At 54.5% G+C, this 22,173-nt stretch overlaps 1 protein-coding gene across 2 annotated transcripts in view; it reads left to right on the forward strand.

Moving 5' to 3' along the window:
* Positions 1-8,386: 8,386 nt before the first annotated feature.
* TTC7B (tetratricopeptide repeat domain 7B) overlaps positions 8,387-22,173 on the forward strand; it is a 248,846-nt gene continuing 235,059 nt past the window's right edge. For both annotated transcript variants that reach the window (XM_028098223.2, XM_028098234.2), the window contains exon 1: positions 8,387-8,534. In XM_028098223.2, the coding sequence (XP_027954024.1) occupies positions 8,414-8,534 (121 nt within the window). In that variant the 5' untranslated portion in view covers positions 8,387-8,413. The remainder of the gene's footprint in view (positions 8,535-22,173) is intronic.

Here is a 22,173-nt window from a genome sequence, read left to right on the forward strand (position 1 = left end):
AAGAAGTCACATGTGATGAAGACACGAAAGCAGGCTAATGTGATAGAGTGTGGCTGCAGGAGGGGCCCTTTTAGAGTGTCACTCCCGGAGGAGGTGTCATTTAAGAACATTCCCGATTGTCAGGAATGAGGCAGTGTGGGAAAGATAGGGGTTAAGAGTTCCGGGCAGAGAGAACAACATATGCAAAACCTCAGATGGGAACAGGTTATGCCTGCTTGTGCCCAGGGTGCCCCGAGTTCCATCAGCCAGAGCCGGTGGTCTGCATGAAGTGTGAGAGGGAGGCAGGGGCCTGGCAGTGCGGGGCCTGGGGGGCATTTTGGCACCGATTCTCTTTCCACCTCCCCTCCCGACATGTCTGCTTCACGGTTGTTCCTTCTGCAGACTGGTTTCCCCTGCTGCCCAGGCCACACAAGCAGAACAGGACTGCCCCTGGGTACCAAGTTCACCCTTAGTGGACTCACTCACAGGGACTGTCATTTTCCAGGAAAGCGCTGGTCACATGGGCAGCACTCGTCCAATTACCTGTAGCCCTAAACCACGGCAGATGCCAGCAGCTGAGCTGGGCCCCAGGAGTTCCGTGGTGAGAACAGGGCAGGCACTCCAAAATTACCTCCCCCGGATGGGACTGGACTAGGGGGTCATCTCCCAGCCCGACGATTCTGAGAGTGCAGAATCCACATTGTTCTGAAGCAGTCTCAACGTTCAGGAGGAGTTGATTTAAATCAGTTCTCACACCTAAGTGAGCACCAGAGCTACCTGCAGGGTTTGGTAGAACACAGATGTCTGGACCCCCCCCCGCCCCCCCCCCCACACAACCTCAGAGTTTCTGATTCAGTAGGTCTAGGTGGCAGTCTGAAAATGTGCATTTTCTAACAAGTTCTGATGATACTTTAAATGCTTTTGTTCCTCAAAGTCGGGTCCAGCTCCCTGGCCCTGCCAGTTTCTTCAAACTGCAGGTTTTGGAGCGGGAAGGACTGGAGTCAGGGGTAGGGCCTGGCGTGTGCAACCAGTGTTCTGGATCCCTCTGGACACCAGGGTTTGAGAATCATGGTTTTAAAACGTTTCAGAACACCTGAAACGTCTTTGTTCCCAGCCTCAAGTGTCACCATGGGGAAATAAAAGGTGACCAGCCACTGGAAGTTTGCTCAGTGTCCTTACTTAAATGGTTAAAATGGTTAATTAATCAGTGTGTTTGGATTGGAACAAGACAAAACAAGCCCTCCACTTTCAGCAGAGGAGATGAGGATTTTCTCAGAATCCAGCCTCTGGGTGGGAAAGAGCCCTTTTTTCTGGGCATTTTCATTTCTCCCTGCAGGAGGAGACCGGGTCCCACTCCTGGCGGGGCTCGCTCGCTGCTCAGCGTCCATAAATACCGGGAGAAAGTTTGGGGACGCGCCCTCCGAGCCCTGGCTCCCGGGGGGGCGCCGGCGACCCGCCGCAGCCGAGAGGTGGGCGCCGAGGCCTCGCCGGGGGTCCGCCAATGAAGCGCCGAGGAACTCCATGACCTCATCGCGAGGCTCTGTCACTGGCTGCCGCCGCCGCGCCGGGCCCGCCCCTGCCATTAGAGCTGGGGATTTCTGCGTGGGCCCCGCCCCCTAGAATGAAGGCCACTTGGGTTCCTAACCGGGTCTGCAAGCTTGGCAGGCTTCTCTTCAGATTCCCCAGAAGAAAACTTCTGCTTCCTGAGAAAGACTTGAGTGTTCCTTTCAACCTGCCAAAGCACTGGTTCTCTGCGCTGACTTTTCACTGATGTTACTGGGGTTTGGCAGGTGCTCGCATCCTTTCCTAAGTACCTGACACATCACACTTACTTCCCACTTACTTAAATCGTATATTCTGACGAGCTTTGTCCTCCTTCCCAGTGGATGACTTTCTCAAGCCCGATCATACTGTGGAATGCTAGTGATCTTCTCTCTCACATTTAACCTGGGAATTAGCTGACGTCCAGAGAGGGAATAGGACTTTCACAAGGTCACACAATCAGGTTAATTACAGAGATGAAAATCAGATCCGGGGCTTCCAACTCCAACTTCGGTGTCACACATTCGCCACTTTGGCAAGCAGACCAGACCCGAAATCATTTTCCAAGGCTTGGCTCAGGGGTTACCGCCTCCAGGAAGACTTCCTATCCTGAAGCCTCCAGTGGGCCAAGGGCTTCCCCAGTCCCTGGTGCTCCTCTGAGTCTCAACTACAGAGCTGTCCTTGATTTCTTTTTCCCTTTGCCCAATTGGATTGTAAGTTCCTTGAGGGATGGCATCACATTTTATACAATTTTGTATCCTCAGAACCTAACACTGGCACACAATACATGCTTAATCAATGCTTGTTGAATTAGACTGTGGAAATTTTGCATGGTAGTGGTGTTGTCCAGGGAAAGATCACTCGCAATTCCTAACAAAAGCGGATTCTGTGTTTTTGAGGCTCTTTCACACAGACTGAGAATTAGCTTCTTTTTACTAGTAAAGTGTTTGAAATGAAAATGTCACAACTGTTTGCTAATACAACTCTGTAGTAACAACCAGATCCTTTGTGCTCACCGGGTTCCTGATTGCCCTTTCAAACTCCAGATGTGTGAATCAACCATTTTTCAAATCAAACCAGCCCATGTATTTTCCTCTGTGCAAGGTCTGCCGGGAAGCTTAAAAATCATTCTAGTTATACTCTTGACTAGGTGACAGGTACAACGTTCTCCCCTGTATCCATGTAGTTTTTGATCTTTACGTTGCTGCTCATTCATACATACCAGTGGGTGTTTTATCATAAACCCACTCTTTGCCTTTCTGGAAGAAGGTAGGGCAGGTCGTATACAAAGTACCAGGAAAGGGTTCCCAGAACTCTGGGTGTGAAAAACTCTCATGAAGATAAGGGAGTCCTATCACACAGGCTTAAACCCAAACCAACTTGGTTGTTATTATGGTGTCCAAAGCCTATGCAAGGTCATCATGGATGGAGACGGGCAGTGGAAATTCACAGAACTGGTCCAGCCTCATCCTGGGCAGGGGACACAGATCTGGGACATGTGGATATTCTCAGCCTTGGAGAAGGAGGCTCGAGAATGGGACCAAGACAGTTCTCAGCGCTTTTCCAGGGCCTGAAGGATGGCCTTTTAAAGACTTCCCTTTCTCTAGTTCCAAATCCATGCTCACCAAGCAACCTCTTAAAACAGTTTCAGCTTTGCATGCATCCTGACACTGGGAATGAGGTCTCCAGGGATAGGACACTGGGTAGGTAAATGAAAGTTGCCATGGGGGGTACACATTGGTCTGTGGTGAGCTTCATTAGTGGGAGTGGGTGGAGCAAGCACCCGGAGCACCCACGTGTTTCTGGACTTGGCAAAGCTGAAGGCCAGCCTAGGAACGTGGTTTCCACACGCAGGTCATGCCAGGCCCAGGCCCTCCTTGAGCCGCCAGCCAGCCTCCCACCTCTGGCGACCTGTCTAGCCCTGTCAGATGGTGACAGATGGTAAACCAGGCACACCCGCTTCAGTGTCTGCAGTGGGGCTGCCTAGCAAGATTCCCACTGGTTCGTCCCTACAGTGGGAACCATGGCTCCAGGCAGCAGCAGGTGGCCTTTGGGAAGAAACTCAGGGGGCCCTTAGGACACTTCAAGGGGGAGGGGCACAGAGCCATCTTGAGTCATCCTCAGGAACTCATCACAACAGGACAGATGCAGCTTTTCAACAGCGGCCTTGTCCATCAAAGTGTGGGTGCTGGAGGTATATGCTACACGGAGGCCGGCCCGGGTGTTACCAGCACACCGCAGAGTATGACACACCAGAGAAAAGGGAGGAACCACAGCCTTCAACAAAGGCCACAACAAGGACACATCCCAGAACACAATGAGCGGAAAAGCAAGTTACAGAACATGACACCATCTTTACAGAGCGTGCAACCAAACGACACCATATGCTGGGGCCACATACAGTACTCACAGCACAAGGGGCAGCGGGAAGCTGCTTACGAAACAAAGCCGGGGGCTAATAAGCACAAAGAGCAAGATGGTGGTTAACTCTGGGATCGTCAGTCGGTGCCCTGGTATTCATTTCATTATTTTGTTACACAGAGGCCTCCTGATTATACGTTTTGTACGTCTTAAATATTTCATAATTACAAACCCTCCCCAGGCAGAGCAGCGGTCATTACTCAAGCCCCAGGCCTGCAGGCTCTGGCATGCCTTCCAGGCTCCTCCCGGGCATGGCTGCTCATGGCTCACGCCTCCCGGGGTGCAGGCCGCCAGATGACAGGGCTGCCGCCCGGCACAGACCAAACCTTAGAACTGATCGTTCTGTCAGCACACTGAAGCCGTTGTCCTTTGCTCCTTCGGGATCTCCCTCTCCCCCTTCAGCCTGACCCATCGGCTTCAGCAAGCTGACTCCCACTTCTGTGGGCCTGTCCCCTGGGATGCCCAGGCCTCGGGTACACCCATCCAGTGCAGCCCCACCACCTTCCTTCTACTCGTTCATCCCTTCAGCAAGTATCTGTGGAGCACCTGCTACATGCCAGGCGCCATACTCAGTGCTGGGGATGCAGCAGGGAATAAAATCCCACAAAACCCTCTGCCTTCATGGAGCTTACATTTGAGTGAGGGGAGACTGGCAATGAACACTGAATTAATACCTAGAAATCAAGAAGAAAGCAAGCAAAAACCACAGCAGAGCCAAAGGATAGGGAGTGAAGGGAATGGCAGGGAGTGAGTTTGGGTAAGGTGGTTGGGGAAGGCCTCCCTGAGGAGGTGACCTTGGGACGGAGGTGACTTGGGACAGAGACATGAGGAAGGGAGGGGGACCACATGGATATCTGTGGAAGAGCCTTCCTGCCCGAGGGAGGTAAAGGGCAAGGGCCCCCGCCCCTCCTCTCGCCTTCTCCTTGAGCTTCCCCCACCCCAGCCCAGCCCAGACCTCTCTCAAGCACCCTGACCCGCTACTCACCTCATCCCCTATTCTAGTTGTAAAGGGGACCCAGGCTTTCAGGGGGAAGGGGGCTGGGAGGTTACAGGCCACAGAGGCACCTCCATTTGCACTGACCTTTGCTCTGAGCCCTGAGCCTGTCCCCACTGCTCCTGGGAAGCCAGATTTGCTGGAGGGATTAGCCAGGAGTCACAGTTCCTGAGCCATCTTCCACTTCGCTTCTTTCCTCTGGGCATCGCCAGGCCTCAGGGCTGGGTTTGGCCTACAGGCTGTGATTTCTCCCATCCTTGTGAAACCTGTAATACCAGTGCCTGGAAAAAAGATGTTGGCTTAATTACTATTCGTAGCACCAATGACTTCCTACCCCTGAATTTCCCTGAGCGCCACCTGCAGGTAAACTTACCTGGAAAACAGCCTGGGGAACTTCTCCACATGCCAATGCTTGCATGCCCCCAGGGTCGCCATGGCAGAGCAGCTCAGGCAGTGGGTGAGGACCAAAACATCACAGAGGTAACACGGACTCCAGAGACCTGGGGCCCCTCTGGGGCTCTGCACAGTGATGGCCCAGCAGGGTTTTTCTCTGGGCAGGTCAGGCTGACAATGTTTGTTGGCATCTGCTCCTGAGCCCTCTACCCCAGTGACCTCAGGCCTCAAGCTAATGGCCGTGAGTACTCTGTTGGGTGTCTGCCACTCCCAGGGTGGCCTGGTGAAGGTGGAAGCCTCAAACATCGTCATCACAAATACTGATTGTTCTGTGAAGTCCTAAAGGAAAACACCTGCAGGCTGATTCCACACCTTGAAGACCTCCCGCCTCATTGGTTCACTCTTTCATTTGAGCTCCTACCTCGTGGGTACAAGGGGGACGGAGATGCAGAATGACAGCTCACGGTTTTTGGGTTCTTACAGTGTACCAGCACAATGTTAAGTGCTTTGCTTGTATTTTCTCACTAAATTCTCAACCAGCTCTATGTGGGGGGAGTAGGTATTCTACCTGAGGAGCTGTAAGCACGTGAGGGATGGAGAGGTTAAATGCCACTGGCCAGGCAGCCCCTGCAGAGTTAGGGTTCAGGCTCATGAAGACATAGGGCTTGTCTTGGAAACTACTAGCTGGGGGCGCACAGATGGAACAGCGATGGTTCACATTACAGTATGGCAGCCGAGGCAGGTCCGAACACTCGTCACTACAAAGCCCTGTCACAGAGGGAGGTAGCACTGCTGTGGGCTGACACAGGATCAGTCAGCCGTGGAGCAGGGCTCCTTGGCCTGGGTCTCCAAGAATGCGCAGGAACGTCCCTCCTGGACCAGAGGGGAGTGAACATTCCAGGCAAACGTCTGGAGAGACAGGTCTCCAGGCTAGAGCTGAGAGGAGAACACGAGGGTCTGAGGGGGAGGTGTGGAGATCTGTGGAGATTCCTTCTCTTCTTCTTCCTCTTCCCTCTTGGTGCAACCAAAGGGAACAGGCGCTAAAGGGCCCCCTGCTAAAACTTTAACACATCCCTTTCCTGGGGCTGTCCCCAGCATCTGAGACCTTTCAGGTCCACCTTCGACATAGGTCCTTGGGGGTGCCTGAAGGTTATGCTGGTCATGGCTGAAGTTATCTCCTAACCTTCCCTCCTCACAACCAATGTCTCAGTTCAGCTTCCTCGTGGTGAAGTGCCGTCCACAAGGTCTGTTCTTCCGGGGCTGCTGAGGAGATAAGAGACGGACAAACCTGTGTGAAGCACTTGGAAAGCTGGCGTGAGGCACCCGGAAGGGGCGATGCGGATGATGACAGTGCTTCCTCACCCCTGGCGTTCCAGAGGGTCAGCTCTCTCCTCAAATGCAGTGTCCGGAATCCAACATCCTCAGCCCAGCCCCCAGCTATCACCCCGGTGTACCCACAACCATCTCTCTCCTGAACTACTGGCAGTGTTCTCAGCACAGCAGCTGGTCCGAGTCCTAAAACAGAGGTCAGAAAGTCCTGCACGGACCTCCCACTTCACCAGAGTCAAAGCCAAGGTCTTCATGATGGCCCACAAGGCCCGCCAAGGACTGAAACGCCTCCTCCTCCCTCTGAACTCTCCTGCTTCACCTCGCCTCCCTCACTCCACTCCAGCCACACTGGTCTCTTTGGTCTCTCTCCAACTCACCAACTATGCTCTCACCCCAGGGCCTTTGCACTGCTGTTTCCTCTGCCAAGAATGCTCTTCCCCCAGAGATATCCTCATGGCTCTCTCTCTCACCCTCTTTGAGTCTTCATCAGATGTCACTTCCATGAGGCCATTGCTAACATCCCATTGAAAACTGCAACATCTTCCACACCCCTTGCCCCCAACTCTTTATTCTCCTCACTTGGCCCTGCTCTGTTTCTTCAAGTAGCCATCTTTACTTTCTAACTTACTACCTTATTTTGCTTATTTATTTCCCTGACTGCACTGAAAGCTCTACCAAGGCAGACATTTTGTCTGTTTAGTTCTACACTGTATTCCCAGCATCTAAAACAGTACCTAGCACATAGCAGGTGATCACTACATAGGTATCAAATAACTGAAAGAATGCACACCTTGGACACCTGCCCCAGCTCTCAGTCTGCGGAGCCGAGGCAAAGAAAGCCCACTGGTGACTTTGCGTCCTCCTTAGAGGGCAAGGGAGCTGCATCTCAGCTGGTAGCTGTCCTTGCCGGGCTCAGGGCAACTCAACAGACATTTATGGCGCTCCTGGGCAGGTGCTGTGCAGGCCTGAGATAGAGGCCTCTCCGCCCACCTCATCTGGGTGGGGGGCTAAGGCTGCCGGGAGCAGAGGGGGCGCTGCTAAGGGAGACAGGCCAACCCAGGGTCAGAGGGATCTACTTGAAATCTGAGAGGGCGGGACAAGCTCAGGCCGGCCTCCCCCTCACACCCGCCTCGCACCAGGCCCCGGGCCCTCTAGTCCTGCCTGGCGGGTGACCTTCCCCAGGGTCGCTACCCCTTTTAGGCCTCATTCCCATCTGCCCCCTCGCAGTTTCTCCCAGACCCCCGTCCTGCCAGACCCCCATCCCTCACCCTTCCCTTTCCTCACCTGCCTGCACCACGGCCACTGCCCCCAGCCCTTCCACCTCCCGAGCCCCCGCCCCTGTCCCACTCCAGGTCCCTCTCCCGGGCCTCCCTCCCCTCCCTGGCCTCCGCCGCACCTCGTCCCCCTCCCCCCCCCCCCCCCCCGCGCCCAGCCGCCCGGCCCCGGCCCCGGCTCCCGCCCGGCTGCCGCTCCGGCCCTGGCCGGCAGGGGCCGCTCCTCGCGGCACCCGGGGCCCCGCCGCCGCCCGCCGCCGCCGCCGCCGCCCGCCTCCCCGCCCCTTCCCCAGCCGGCGCTCCCGTTACGCCGCGGAGCCGGGAGCCGGAGCCCGCGCCCGCGGCGGCAGCGGGAGGCGGCGGCGGGGGCGCCCGGGCGGCGGCGGCGGCGGCGGCGGCGGCGGCGGCGGCGGGGCCTGCGGGGCCTGCGGGGCCTGCGGGCGGGCGGGCGGGCGGGCGGGGTGGGCCCGGCCAGGCCGCGATGGCGACCAGGAAGGCGGGCTCGCGCCTCGAGACGGAGATCGAGCGCTGCCGCTCCGAGTGCCAGTGGGAGCGGATCCCCGAGCTCGTCAAGCAGCTGTCGGCCAAGCTCATCGCCAACGGTAGGCGCCGGGCGCGCCGGCCTGGGCTGCGGGGCGGGGAGGGGGGGGGGGCGCCGCGCTCTCCTGCGGGCCAGGCCGGGCCCCGGAGGCGCGGCGGGGCGCGGGCAGGGGCGCGGCCGGGATTCGCGTGGTCCGCGCCGGGGAGGTGCATGGGGCCGGGGCCTGGGAGCCCCGGGTTCCCGGACGTCACGCGGTCGGGGCATCCAGCGGGCCAGGGCCGTGCCCTGCGTCCCAGAGTTCCGGCGTGCGGGCGGGCTCCTGTGGGGTCAGCGCGTCCGGGGGCTCAAGGAGCCCGCTGCCGGAGCGGGGTCCTAGGGGCCCGGGCGGCCTTCGGGTCCTAAGAAGTTGGAGGCGATGGGGGAGGGCGCTCCCCCGGGCACGGCCGTGAAGTGTGCAGGGGATTACAGGGTGTGCGTATGCTGTTCGGGGCGGGGGGGGGGTGTCGAACAGAGACCCCTGGGAAATATGGTTTGTAAACACGTGACGTTCAAGGGGCTCCAGGGGGAAGCTCAGACTTGGGGTAGGTGTAGGGGGTGGTGGTGGAAGGTAGGTGAATGTGTGTCCTGGGGTTCAGAGAGTAGGGTGTCAAAGCTGTGGACCTAGAGAGGTCGGGTTTGGGAATATAGGGGAAACAGTGAGGAGAGTCAGAGAGAGCATATGGTAGAGAGAGGTGGGAATGTAGTTGAAGAGTGGGGTTGGGGGGCCTAGGGGCTTGGTGCCCAGAGGAGGAAGGGGTCTGCGTAGGAGTCTGGTGCTTGGAGTTAATCTATGGCCCCGTTGACTGAATTGGTTCTTGTACCCAATCAAATCAAAATTGCATCCAAAATCCCATTTCAGAGCGCAGCTCCACGTGGCCTTATTTGTTTTGGAAGCAAGTATCCTTAATATTTGCTGGTCTTTTAGTACCCGCCAAAACTGCGGGCACCAATGGACTGGTGAGAGGGCAGAGGTTTTGTGTTATTTCATCCCTGGCAGCTTGAGGCTGGGTGAGCAAATGTTGGCTGAACAAATGAATGAAAGAATGAATGAATGAAAGACACTGCTCTAAGAAAGGACATCGGGCTGTTTTCAACCTTTTAACCTCAAGCCACTCAGAAATGGAGAGGGATGTCAAGTGTCTTGTTCAAGAGTGGTTTATGATTGTGTCTTTTATGGTATTAGTGCCTTGAAATAAGAACTTGGTTTTGCACACACTCAACTGTGGTACCTTGCTTTGGGTAGAAGTTTCCCTGGGGGATGCAGGTGCCATGACTGTCCTAGGGGCATGGAGGGAAGCATAGACCTACCTGGGCTCAACTCAGTGGAAAATATTGCCTCTTCTCCTAGTAAGCATTCGAGGAAAATGGTGTTCAGTCTCCTGGGCCCCGACGGCAGCTTGACCTTGCCCTTCCCGGAAGGCTCACCAGCTTCTCCTCTTGCTCCTTCTCTCTTTACCTGCAGCATTTTCTCATTTCTTCTTAGAATTGGACAGTCCTGGGTCTACTTTGTCACTTCCCGGCTGTGTAGCCATAAAATACCTTTAGCGCAGGTTGATGTTAGAGTTAAATGGGTTCATTTATGAGCCTCCTGGTTCTTTCCTTCAGAACCCACTTGTTTTCTGCTTTCTTTACTCATTCATTCAACCAATATTTGCGTGCCCACCTGTGCCAGGAATAGAACAGAGGTGAGCAGCACTGACCAAGCTCCAACCCTCACAGACTGAATCTCTTCTGAGGAGACACGCAATGGCAAATACAGAAATCAAAATAAATGGGATAGCTTCATAGTGAGAAGTGATTTGAAGAAAACAGACGAGGTAATGGGATTGAGAGTGATGAGTAGGGGAGGAGGGTCGCCTCACACTGGGGTGGTCTCTGGAATAAGAGGGTAGATGGGCTTTTGGTGGCATAGGCCCATCCTACCTTCCCAGCCCCACAAGACTCGGCTCCCTTCCTAGGGCCTGAGCCTCAGTCATCATGGAGCTTTTGGGAGAGTGGGTTATGTGGGCCCCAGTGGTCCACGGGTCCGGGTGCAGGTTTGGTTTTGGGAAAATCATGAGAGAGAGATTCTGCCCTAGAACCCACATGGTTTGTAGCAGTCATTGATGGCAAAAGGTCACCCGGACTTGAAAAGGTCAAAGAGATTGCTCAGGAACATAACAAGATAAAGCAAAGAAAAAGATGAAACAAAACCAGAATTATTGTGGCTCTTCTTTGGGGTTCAGGGAAATGTTTGAAGGAGGGTCCTTCGCTTCCTTTGGCTGATGGGGGCTTCCTTGTGCTGGCAGTAGGATTTCCTCCTGGCCTTGAGGGCACCAGCTCCCCCTAGACCCTTTTGGGTGAACTGGACCTCGAATTCTGGGCAGATTTGGCAGAATCCTTAAGCAAAAGCATTTGCTGCTTACAATCAGGAAAGCGGGTTAATGTCATGTTTGTCATTGTAAGACAGTTTGAAGGCAGCCACAGGCCGAAAAGAACACAGTCGTCTTTGGAACCGGGCAGACCAGTGCCTGAGCCTAACTCTATGTCCTTGGCCAGATCCCTTAACTAACCACTCAGAGCTTCAGTCTCCTCATCTTAGAATGGGGAGGAAAGGACTGAGTTTGCAGGGGTGGTTACGAGGATCACTAATGACTCCCAGGGCTCATCAGTCTGAGCCGTTAGTATGCAGCCCCTTCATTCATTCATTCCACAGACAGCGAGTACTTGCTACAGGCTAGGCACTGTTGTAGGCACTGGGGATATACCACTGAACAAAACAGACAAAAATGACAAATGTCCCTGCCTTTATGAAGTCCACATTCTAGCGGGGAAGGGGCAGGGAGACATAAATAAAAATCACTAAGTAAAATTTATAGGATGCCAGATGGTGGTAAGTGGTATCAGAGGGGAATCAAGAGGGAAGAGGCAGCAGTGCTTTGGGAGTGGGCGGGGGTGGGGGGCACAAAAGTCACTAGTTTAATATGTGGCCAGGGAGGGCCTCACCGGGAAGGCAACATTTAAGATAGGCCCCGCGGCCGTGGAGGGGACGTCAAGGGCAGAGGCCTGATGAGGGCAGAGGGGTGGCAGAGCCAGATCACTTGGGGCCTTGGAGGTCATGGTTAAGGCTTTGGCTTTTCTCTGAATGAGGTGGGAGCCCAGGGAGGGGTCTGAGCGGAGGAGTCATGCGTTCCCAGTGCTCCTGCTGGCAGAGACCTCCCTGCTCAGCAGCATTTGCTTCTCCTGGGACTGGAGCATGACAGCCCCTCCCAGTAAGGGCTTGAAACAGTGGACACTTTTGGAGCATGCTGCTCCAGCCTGACTCCTTCAAGATAAATTAAACAGTTTGGCCAAGAGGTGAATAAGGAAGAAAAGGGCAAATGCCAAGCTGAACACAGACCTCGGAAATCCATTTTCTGCCTCATACTCCACTGTGAGTACCATTTTAATCACTCCCATCTCAAAAAAAAACAACCAAACAAACAAACAAACACAGCCCCCCCGCACCCCCCCAAAATGTGTGACAGCTACGTGTCAGGCCCCTGTGAGTTCCGGCAAGACAGTGATCACACAAGTTAAAAAGGGAGGGGTGATGTGGGAGAAAATTCGACTCAAGTCTAGATTCTCGCTGCCTGAAGTGTGGTCAGCGAAGCAGCAGCTTGGGCATCACATGGGAGCGTGTGAGGAATGCAGACTCTCGGGCCCCACCCCAGGGTCAGCACCTGCATCTTAACCAGGCTTCCAGCAGATTTGTGGGCACAGGGAATTCTGAGGTGCCCTGGCCTGGAACTGAGGTGGCACCCTGAGGGGGTTGGGGATAGAGATGGAGAACAACAGCACATCAGCTCCCTGTTGGCTCACAAGTCAGTTTTGGCCCTAGGAGGGCAGGCCCAGCTGCCCTCTCTCCCCAGAGTGTCACCCATTAGCCTCCCAATGGTGAGGTTCACTGCTGTGTGACAAAGTGCATGGCCTGGCACCTGGGCTTCGATCCACAATCTACCTGTAGCTGGGTGACCCTGAGCCAGTCAGTTAACCTCTCAGAGCCTGTGTTCTTCATTGCCGTGGTAGGGTTAATAATCGTCCTCCATTAAGGTGGCTGTGAGGAAGAAATGGGTTGATATATGCAAACCTTGCTACATGCAAAATGCTGGTATTGACTCCCTCCAGCTGACTCAGTGTAACCCTGGACAAGGCAGGCCACGTCCTGGATAACACCTGGCTGGGACGAAGAGTGGGAGCCCTAGAAATGACACACCTGAGCTTGTGCCTGGTCAAGACTCCCACATTTTTCAATAGCAGAAACAGGAGCCTGTACCAGCCCCAACAGACAGCCACTCCCTTTCTGAGGCCGTGTCTGCTTCTCCTTCCTTTCCCTGTCTGTTAATGTTAGGTAAGCTCAGTTACTGAGCTTACTTAGAACAATTAGGCCCCAAAGGGTGGTTTCTCCTTTAAGGGATCATCACCGTTCTGATTGGGTATGATTTTGAGACATGCTAATTACCTCTTGGTGATGGGCAGGTAGGGAAATGGTGCCTGAAACAAAGAATATTTCTGGGGCAGAGTTTGGTTACAAAATGTATGCAGACCTTTGAGTGGGAGTGAAGTTCTTGCATTTGCCACTAGCTGATATTCCCAATGGCCTTGGTGCCTCCAGCCTGGTGGCATCGCCCTCTGGAAGTGGGCTGAGTTCCTGGACAGCTCCCTGGTCTCAGGCCTCTGGAGCCTTTCCTGCCCATCTAGGGGCTTCTTTGGAAACAAGGCTGATGTTTAACGGAGAGTCTGCTGTGGGGTAGGAAAGTGGCACTGTTGTTTAGAATGGCTTCTTTGGACGTTCCCAGGGTGCTGCGGACTCCTGGGAGTCAGACTCTCCCCAGACAGTGGGGAAGGACAGTGAGACCTTGATGACACTCCACCCTAGCCTTCCGAGGGCAGCCATCCTCTTTTCAAATACTCAGTCTTGTTGTCCTCTGAAGGACACACCTTTGTGGCAGACCATATGTCCTGATTTTTGGATTCAAAAGAGTCACTTATTTGACAATAACATATTGATAGCTCTTGACCTAAGTACTGGGGCTCATGGTCACTGTAGTCAGGACGGAAGGACCACGACCTTGTGGCTGCATACAGTGGGGCCAGGACTGCCCAGCTTTTCTCTGGCCGCCTGCCTGGAGGGATCTCAGGTTCTGAGGATTCCTGACATTGATCTGCTTGGTAAGCCAGCCTGTCCAGGGTGGCCTCCCATTACCTGGGCTTCCCCATCCCTGCCCCCACCGTGCCCCCACTGGCTGGTTTGGCCTCTCGGACCCTCTCACTCACCTTGCTCATTGTCTTTCCACCTGTGCTCATGCCATTTGCTCTCAAGTCCTCTCTGCAGGCCAGAAGCCTACCCATCTGTCAAGGTCTGGTTCAAGTTCCTCCCAGCTGTCCTTCCTTCACAAAAAAAGGATGTTTGCCTCAGACAAAACCACCATACAGTGTGAGAACCAGATGGGTCCTGAGAGATCACACTGTATAGCAGTTTTCAAACTGTGTTGTTGAGGAATCCCTCTGGGAACACGCTTTAGGGGCCTGGTGGCTGGGTGGGCAGGCCTCACTCCCTGGAGCAGTGATACTTTTTCCTAAGGTTTCTCTTGAAGGAAGGCCTAGTATGCTTTTAAAAACACATTTGAAAGCCACTGATCCGGTCGTAAGCTCCCCATTTTACAGATGAAAAAAAGAGGCTCACGGAAGTGTCTTCCTTAAAGCCACCAGCTGGTGAGTAGCAGAAGTAGGCAGGGTGGGTCCGAGCTCTGGCCTGTGAGAGCAGTCGCTTAGTTCCAAGTGAGCTTCTGCGGCTTCCTAACTAAGACAGTTTCTTCACCTGGTGAAGCCCTGTGTGTAAAGTGGTGATATGCATCCAGAATCCCTCTTCTGAAACTCTTGGTGCCAGCTGTGTTTCAGAGTGCAGAATTTTCCAGAATATGGTACGTATCCTGGCCAGTATGTGACACTCTCAGTGGCTCCAGGAGCAGCACTTCAGAATGAAACACGTCACTATTTCTGCACCAAAACATGCAAACAGTCCTTGCGCAGGGCTGGGTAGATTAAAAAATAGCCTCGTGTTGGTTCGGTTGAGGTTTTGTTGCCCAATAAGTTAACAAAAACAAAACCAGCTTTTGGTTTTTAGGGAGTTCTAGATTTGGAAAATTACGGATAAGGGATTATGAACGTGTAGTAACAATGCCAAACTTGTAGGGCAGTTGTAAGGACCGAAGGTGAACACGAGAAACAAAAAACCGCACCTAACAGCCCTCAGCTTGGTGCCTGCACAGAGTAAGGCCTCAGGAGATGCCTGCTGCTGGGCCCTGGCGGTGGGTTTATCATCTCCCAGGTCAGGGCCGTTTCTCCTCCCCCACGTGGTCTGTTGTGGCTCGTGCCTTGTCTCCTCCCCCAGGGGGCCAGCTTCTAGAGGCTCTGCTCAGAGGAACGTTAGGCTCCTAGTGTGCATGTGCTGTGCTGTGTTCAACCGGCCCCAGACTTTCACGAGGGGAGGCCTCTGAGCAACTGGAAGCGGCCTAAGGAAGTAGGGGCCGGCGCCTTCGGAAGTGGAAGCGAAGGCCGCAGGGCAAGCAATGACTCTGGCCCGGACCAGGGCTGTTCACCTGCGGGGCTGGTGGTGTCACGTGACTTGGGGGCCGGCCAGAGGCTCCCCGGTTGTCAATCCAGCATGCTCCACCCGAGCTCCTTTTCCTCCTTCCTGACTGAGCCCCAATTTTGTCCAACTGTCAGGCCCTCCGTGTGCCATGTGCTTCACTGGGGGTGGCGGGAGGGGGGCGGGCCCTGATGGGTCCACTCCCTGCCTGTGATTGGTTGAGGCATGAGCATGTGACTTAGTTCTGGCCAATGAGACATCAGGGGCATTAGCTATGGGACGGGGCTTCTGGAAAAGATTTCCTCTGGCTCAGAAGTGACGTAGATGCTTTCGAGGTGACGGGAGTGGTCGTCTCCCCCTGGAAATCGTCGCTCGCGCTTCCGAGGCTCGGAGCTGCAGCCATCTCGTGGCCGTGAGGCTGACCCTCAGAGGGCGGCCGCGCAGAGACACAAGAAGGATGTGGCTCCACGCCTGCGGCGGCCCTTGTCATTTATGTGGAGTAGTAAATGCCTTCTTGTTGAAGCCGCACTGAATTGGGTGTGCGGTGGTTACTTCCTGCTGCAGGCATTCCCTTCTGGTGCACCTCCTCGCTTACTCGGAGCACCCGCCGCTGCCCCGCCAGCTTTGCACCGGGTGCACCATCAGGAATGGCCTTCGCCCCTGGTTCACACCGACCTCACTTGGGTAGTTTCCTGCCCCTCTGGGTGACCTCATGCTTGGCAGGTGGCGGAGCGTTGCGGGCCTTTCTGTGAAAGCCAGTGTTTCCCATCTGAGCAGCCAAGGAAAGGGAAGAGGTTTTCTGAGATCTCTCAAAAGCATCCCCATCAGCTACCAAGACAAGAAGGAGCAGAGTTTGGCAGATGGGTGGGAGGAGTGCCACATACCATATAAAGGGCAGCCGCAAGCCACAGAAAACCTAACAGTGTGGCTGCAGCCCCTGTTTGTCTGCCCATGTCCGTCAGGGGTGGTGGAGGGATGGAAGTGCCAGAGCGAGGCAGAACAGATGTTTTTTGGTCCTTTCAGAGGCCTGCCAGACCTGGAGTCAGAATCTCCATGCATTTGCCCTCCGAGTGACCTTGGGCACCTCACTTGATTCTCTGAAACCTTAGTTTTCCGGACTTCACGGGTGTTGAAACAATGCCAGTAGGGAATGAACAAGGCTTGCTTGAACTTTTGCTGTGTGCCGTGTTCTGGGCCTGAACTTTTACACAGATCCCAGGTAATCATCACAACAACCGCATGAGGAGTGGGGTCGAGGGTCATAATTCTTATTCAGGGGTAGGTAGACTGAGTTTGGGAGATGTTCATTGAGCTGGATTCTAACCCACTTGTAACTCCAGTTCCATTATTCTTTACACCAACAAATGGTTTTCCAAGCTCGTCGGATCAAGGAATCACCAAGTTGACTTGTGGGGCCCCATTCCTAGGGATTCTGATGCACTCGGTCTGGGGCAGGGCCTGAGCTCCCACACGCTTAACAGAGCTCCCATGTGATGCCAATTCTGCTTGTCCGTGGACCCGCTCTGAGTAGCACTGAACTAAAGGAGCCTGGACATTATGGATTCCCAGACCACTCCTGTGGGGTAGTGATTTCCCTGGTCCAAGACGGGGGCTGGAAATCTGCATTTTAAAATAGAGCCTTAGGTGAGTTTTGTGGTCAGGCAGGTCTGAAGCTGTTGCCTTCAACCATAATCTTTAGCATTTAATGTGTACCTCCTATGTATGGGGCCTGTACCAGAAGAAAAAGACTGAGTGGGTCACCAGCCACAAGAAGCTTACAGCTCAGAGCAGTCACACAGCCTCTGGGCCGCTGAGTCACCTGGGGGCTGGTTAGCAGCTCAGATTCCCAGGCTGGGCCCGAGTCCTGCTTTAGGAGGTCTTAGTGGGGTTGGGGTTCAGGAAGCAGGGTTGTTAACTAGCATAGGTGGTTTGTAGCACAGGAAGTTCCAGGACCAGATTTTAGGCACGATTGTCCAGGTGGTGGGACAGAGTGTCACCCCATAGCTTGAGCAGAACAATGACAGCATTACTTACAAGTCTCCAGGGTGCTGCTGGGTTAGTGGGGCCTGAGGGCAGGGTGTGCTTAGGTGGCAGTGGGTAAGGCCTGGCAGAGCGCCAGGAGGAGGCTCTTGGGCAGAGCTGTGGCTTTGTCCCGGTTGGCCTGAGACTTTCTTGGTTTGAAGCACTGAAAATCCCGTGTCCCAGGAACCCCCTCAGCCCTGGGCAAGCGGGACGGTCGTTTACCCTGTTGGGCAGATGGAAGTATTTTCGCAACGAGGAAAGGAACCTGGTGCAAGAGAAAGCAATGGGCCCTGTCCTGTGAGTCGTGGGATTAGATCCCGGGTCTGACACTTACTGCTTGTCTGGCCGTAGGTGCGTTACTCAGCTTCCCCGAGCTTCCATCTTTAGCTCCAAGGTTGTTCTGAGGAATCCAAGGGGTAATGCTGTTGGTCTGAGGCACGAGCGGTCATCTCAGGCAGCCTGCCCGGGTCAGGAGTACTGTGTGTGGAAGGAGGGGAGGATGGTCCAGATGCTCAGCCCTTGACAGGGGGGAGGAAGCAGGCAGGGGTAACAGTAACAGCAATGATAGCAGCCGTGCAGTGGGGGTTGAGGTGGGCTCCCGTGGTCCTGAATTGTGACCGAGGCCCAAAGCCGATGGCAGTCGCCGTTAGCCGGGTCCCAGAACTAGTCTGTGCAGACCTAGGGCCTCAGCTCAGTCCTCGGCCTGCGGCCGTTCAGTCTGCACTTCAGTGTGGGGGTGCTGTGAGGTGTACTGGGGACACACCCATGAAAGTGACTGCTGGGCTGTCGGCCCCACGAGGGCAGGGCTTTTTTGCTCTTTTGTCCAAGCTGTGTCTCTAGCACCAATAGCCTGTCTGACATACAGCAGGTACTCAGTTAACTGTTCAAAGAACAGCTTGGCTGTTGCCCTTGAGGAGTTAACTTGGATTCGTTTGCTCATCAAACACCTACTGAGCACGTACTGGGCGCCAGCCCTGCCTGACGACCTGGAGTACGGTGACCACTGAGACCGTGCTTATGCTCAAGTCTAGTACGTGGAGGCCCGGCATGTATGTGCTTGGGGCTGGGAATGGTAGGGGACGAGGGCGGTGGAGGTCCAGGGGAGGGAATGTCCGCCTAAGACACTGAGACTCCTGGTGCTGTCTCTCCGGTGACTGGATGGCCCTGCCCGCCTGGGGCTCTGGGTGAGTTCTGGCTGCTGGATTGCTGTTCCGGCTGACAGGATGTGCACGACCTTCTCTTCCTGTGTCTCTTGTGCAACTGAAGGGTTGATGCTTCCCGAGTGGCCCTTCCCAGGGAGGGGTTCTGGGTCTCTCTGCTTCCTCTCCCTCTCCCTCCAATCTCCTCAGTTTGGGCTGGCTCAGCCCCTTGGCTGTGAGGCCTGCCTCCCTTGACTAACTGCTTTCTCTGGCCCTTGCAGCTTCGAAGTCTAATGAGAAGCAGCTTTTTATTCTCAAGTAAGAAGTGTTGAGTTGATGAGGTGCTATTGCTGGGCATGCCAAGCGCAGGGACCTGCAGTAAATGTTTTTCCTTTCTCTGGCCCACCAGGCCAAGGGAATCAGTTCTCCACTGAGTCTTGGGCTAGCGGCCTGGGAACGAGGGTCCCTCAGGCCCTCTGCAGCTGCCCCAAGACCTGTGGTAGCCTCCCTCCTGCCTCTGCCCGACCCCACACACCAGTTGTGCCGTTTCCCTTCTGCCTAGACTCTCACTTGGAGAAATCCTACCTCACTTGGAGAAATTCCTGAGGCCCAGCCAACTCAGACCTCACTTACTTACTTCTGACAGTCTTCTGAGCGTGCCTCATGGTCTTTCCACCCCACCATGCCAGGACTCCATGGCCCCTGGCTCCCTCTGGACCATAGTCTTTGAGGGCAGGGCGTGGATTAGGGCTTTGAATCTTCAAGAGATGCTTGCTGATTCTGTGCGTGTGTGCATTTAACTTCTCTGTGTGGAGCTGGCTTCCTGAGAGAGCCATTTCCAAGCCTTCTGGGCTGGCCTGATAATATCCCCCTGCCCTGCTAGAGTCATTTCCTGCCCTGCTGAGCCCTGGGGACAGGCCAGACCAACTCCAAGATGACTTTCGAGTTACCTTCTTTCTTATTAAACAAGATTTTTCGAGGGGAAGTGTGTGTGTGTGTGTGTGTGTGTGTGTGTGTGTGTTAAACGAGTACACACCCTGTCTGTTCTCCCAGCGCAGTGGAAGTAGTGTCTTCTGTTCCCACGTTTTACTCTCTTGCCCTGTCCTTCCAGCCTCTGCATTGTGTGTGAACACGGGGAGGAGGCTTTGGCATGAAGCCTGGACTCCCAACTTCCAAGATTTTCCCAGAATATCCTTTCTGCCAATTTCTTTGAGCTCCTTAATCTTTGACTTTTGGCATCTTTGCCTTTCAGTCAAGATCCAAATAGCAGGTCCTCGGAACTGGGTCATAATTTGAGCAAAGATAGTGGAGGGGGACAACGGGGCCCGGAGGTAGACACGCGAAGGCCTGGGTCTTGGTCAACAGTCACACCCCCGTACGTGCCAGGCACCTTGGGGGGGCGGATAGCTGAGTCGCCAGAGACTAATGTACTTGAGTAGGTCCTGTCCACGAAAGGGAGACCCATGGATTGATCCACTCGTTTCAGAAATAGTTAGAGAACACCCACTATGTGCTGAGTCCTGGAGATGGGGCATGAATGTGAGAGGGACAGGGTGGAGGTCAGAGCCCAGGGAGTAAGGCACAAGGATTTTGGCTCTCCCTTTGGGTGAGAGGGGAGCCACGGGAGGGCTTTGAGAAGTGGGGTGGCATGACCTTGCCTTCTCCAGCCAGCTACTTGACAGTGGCCCTACCCAGGTGAAGCCCAGCTCTCTGCCGGCTCGTACGTGCCGCTGAACAGCTACACGTCGTGGGAGGAAGCCCTCAGCCTCACTGGTCATCTGCACTTGATGACCAGTGACCTCAGAGGCACTGCCACGCTTCCCGCACGTTCGTAGCCCTGCTTTCACGCACTCTTTCCCCTTCTCAGGCCTTTTATCAGAATGCCATCCTATCACTCCTAGCTCATGACCTGATATGAACTTTACTGAGGACATAGGAGCAGTTAGGAAAGCCCCTCGTTTCCCACCACAGAGTCAGCCTGCTCCCCCTCCTGTCACTGTGCGGAGGCTCCAGCTCCTTTCAAGGCCTGCAGCCCATGCACCTTTGCTCAGAATCCCTCTGTTTGCGCCTCCTCGGACTTCACAGCTGCTGACATTTCTCCTCTCTTCTGGATCAATTCTCTCTGTCTTCTTTCCCAGGTCATTCCCTCGAGGATTCACAGACACCCTAGACTCTCCTGTAAAAACCTTCCCTAAGCCCCCATCTCTGTGACTTTCTGCCTGCCTCTCTGCTCCGTCTCAGCAAAGCCTCTTCAAAGAACCGTTGTCTCCTCAGCCTGCTCCTTTGAGCTTGTACCCCCCACCCTGCACACCCCGAGACCTCCCATGTCAAGGTCACCCTTGATGTGGCCTCCCTGTTACCAAATCCAACGGTTGTTTGTGTTCTTATCTTCCTCCATAGTCCAGCTGCCTTTAACCCACTTGGCCACTCCTTCTTTCTGGAAGCTTCTAATCTGTTTCTGTAACAAACACGGTCCTGGTTTCTTTTTTTTAAATTTTTATTTATTTGACAGAGAGAGACAGCAAGAGAGGGAACACAAGCAGGGGGAGAGGGAGAGGGAGAAGCAGGCTTCCCGCAGAGCAGGGAGCCCGATGCGGGACTCGATCCCAGGACCCCGGGACCATGACCTGAGCCAAAGGCAGACGCTTAACGACTGAGCCACCCAGGTGCTCCAGCCCTGGTTTCTTTAACTGGGTCCTTCCATTCACTCTCCTTTAGCTTTGACTCCAACCTCCATCCATTGACTTGATTTCTCTACTTGGGTATCAAATATTATTTAAGTTAGAACAGGACTCTTGGTTTTATTTCTGCTCACCTCAGTAAATGGCAAGATGGTACCATTTTCTAATCCAGTGTGCAGTCTCAAAGCTAAAAGTAAAGAATTTATTTTAATCCCTCTCCATTACCATCACTGCTGTAACTAATGATCACACATCTACTGGCTTAAAATAATGCAGATGTGTTCTCTGGCAGTTCTGGAGGTCAGAAGTTGGACGTGGGTCTCATTCGGCTAAACTCAGGTGTCCGCAGGGCTGTCTTCCTTCTGCAGGCTCTGGGGAAGAATCCGTGCCCTTGTCTTTCCCGGTCTCCACGGCTGCCCACGTTCCTTGGCTCTCGGCCCCTCCTCCATCTCTAGAGCCTGCAGTTTAGTTTCCTCTGTGACTATACCTGCTTCTGCCACCACGTCTCCTCTGACCCTGACCCGCCTACTTCCCTCTTCCAAGGAGCCAGGAGTGCCCACCCACATAATCTAGGATAATCCCGTCTCAAGGTCCGAAACTTAATCACACCCCCAAAGTTCCTTTTGCCATGTAAGGTGACATATTCACAGGTTCCAGCAACCAGGACACAGTCATTTCTGGGGTGTGGGGGATATTATTCGGTCTGCCACACCTCCAGTCCAACCCATTAGTAAGTCTTGTTTACCTTACCTCCAAATTATGTCCTCCCTCCGCCTGTCTCTCCCTTTCTGCACTCTTTCTCACCTCTGCTGCCTTGTCCCAGCGTCTGTCACCCCCCGCCAGACTCCCGCAGTGACCTTCTGACTGTCCCTGCCGTCACCTCGCCCGCTCCAGCCCCAAGTTCGTTCTCCACACAGTGGACGGAGGGGTCTTTGCAGACCTAAACCAGATCCCTTCACCCCTGCTTGCACACTCTCCGCCCCCTCCAGAGGCGTCCAGGTGCGCTTCAGAGGAAAGCCACACTGCTGACCACAGTCTACGAGCGTGTTCATGGCTGCCCTTGCCCCCCTCCCTGACTACCCAGATCCGTCCCCACCGTTCCAGCCACACGGCCCTCTTGCTGTTTCTCGAACGTGCCAGCCATGTTCCCACCCCAGGGACCTTCCACGGGCTGCAGGGTTCTCTTCCCGCAGATCTTTGCATGGCAGA

Source organism: Eumetopias jubatus, unplaced genomic scaffold (assembly GCF_037043125.1).
Source record: "Eumetopias jubatus isolate StellerSeaLion01/CBP00866 unplaced genomic scaffold, mEumJub1_p1.0 scaffold_7, whole genome shotgun sequence".
In the NCBI taxonomy this organism is placed as follows: Eukaryota; Metazoa; Chordata; class Mammalia; order Carnivora; family Otariidae; genus Eumetopias; species Eumetopias jubatus.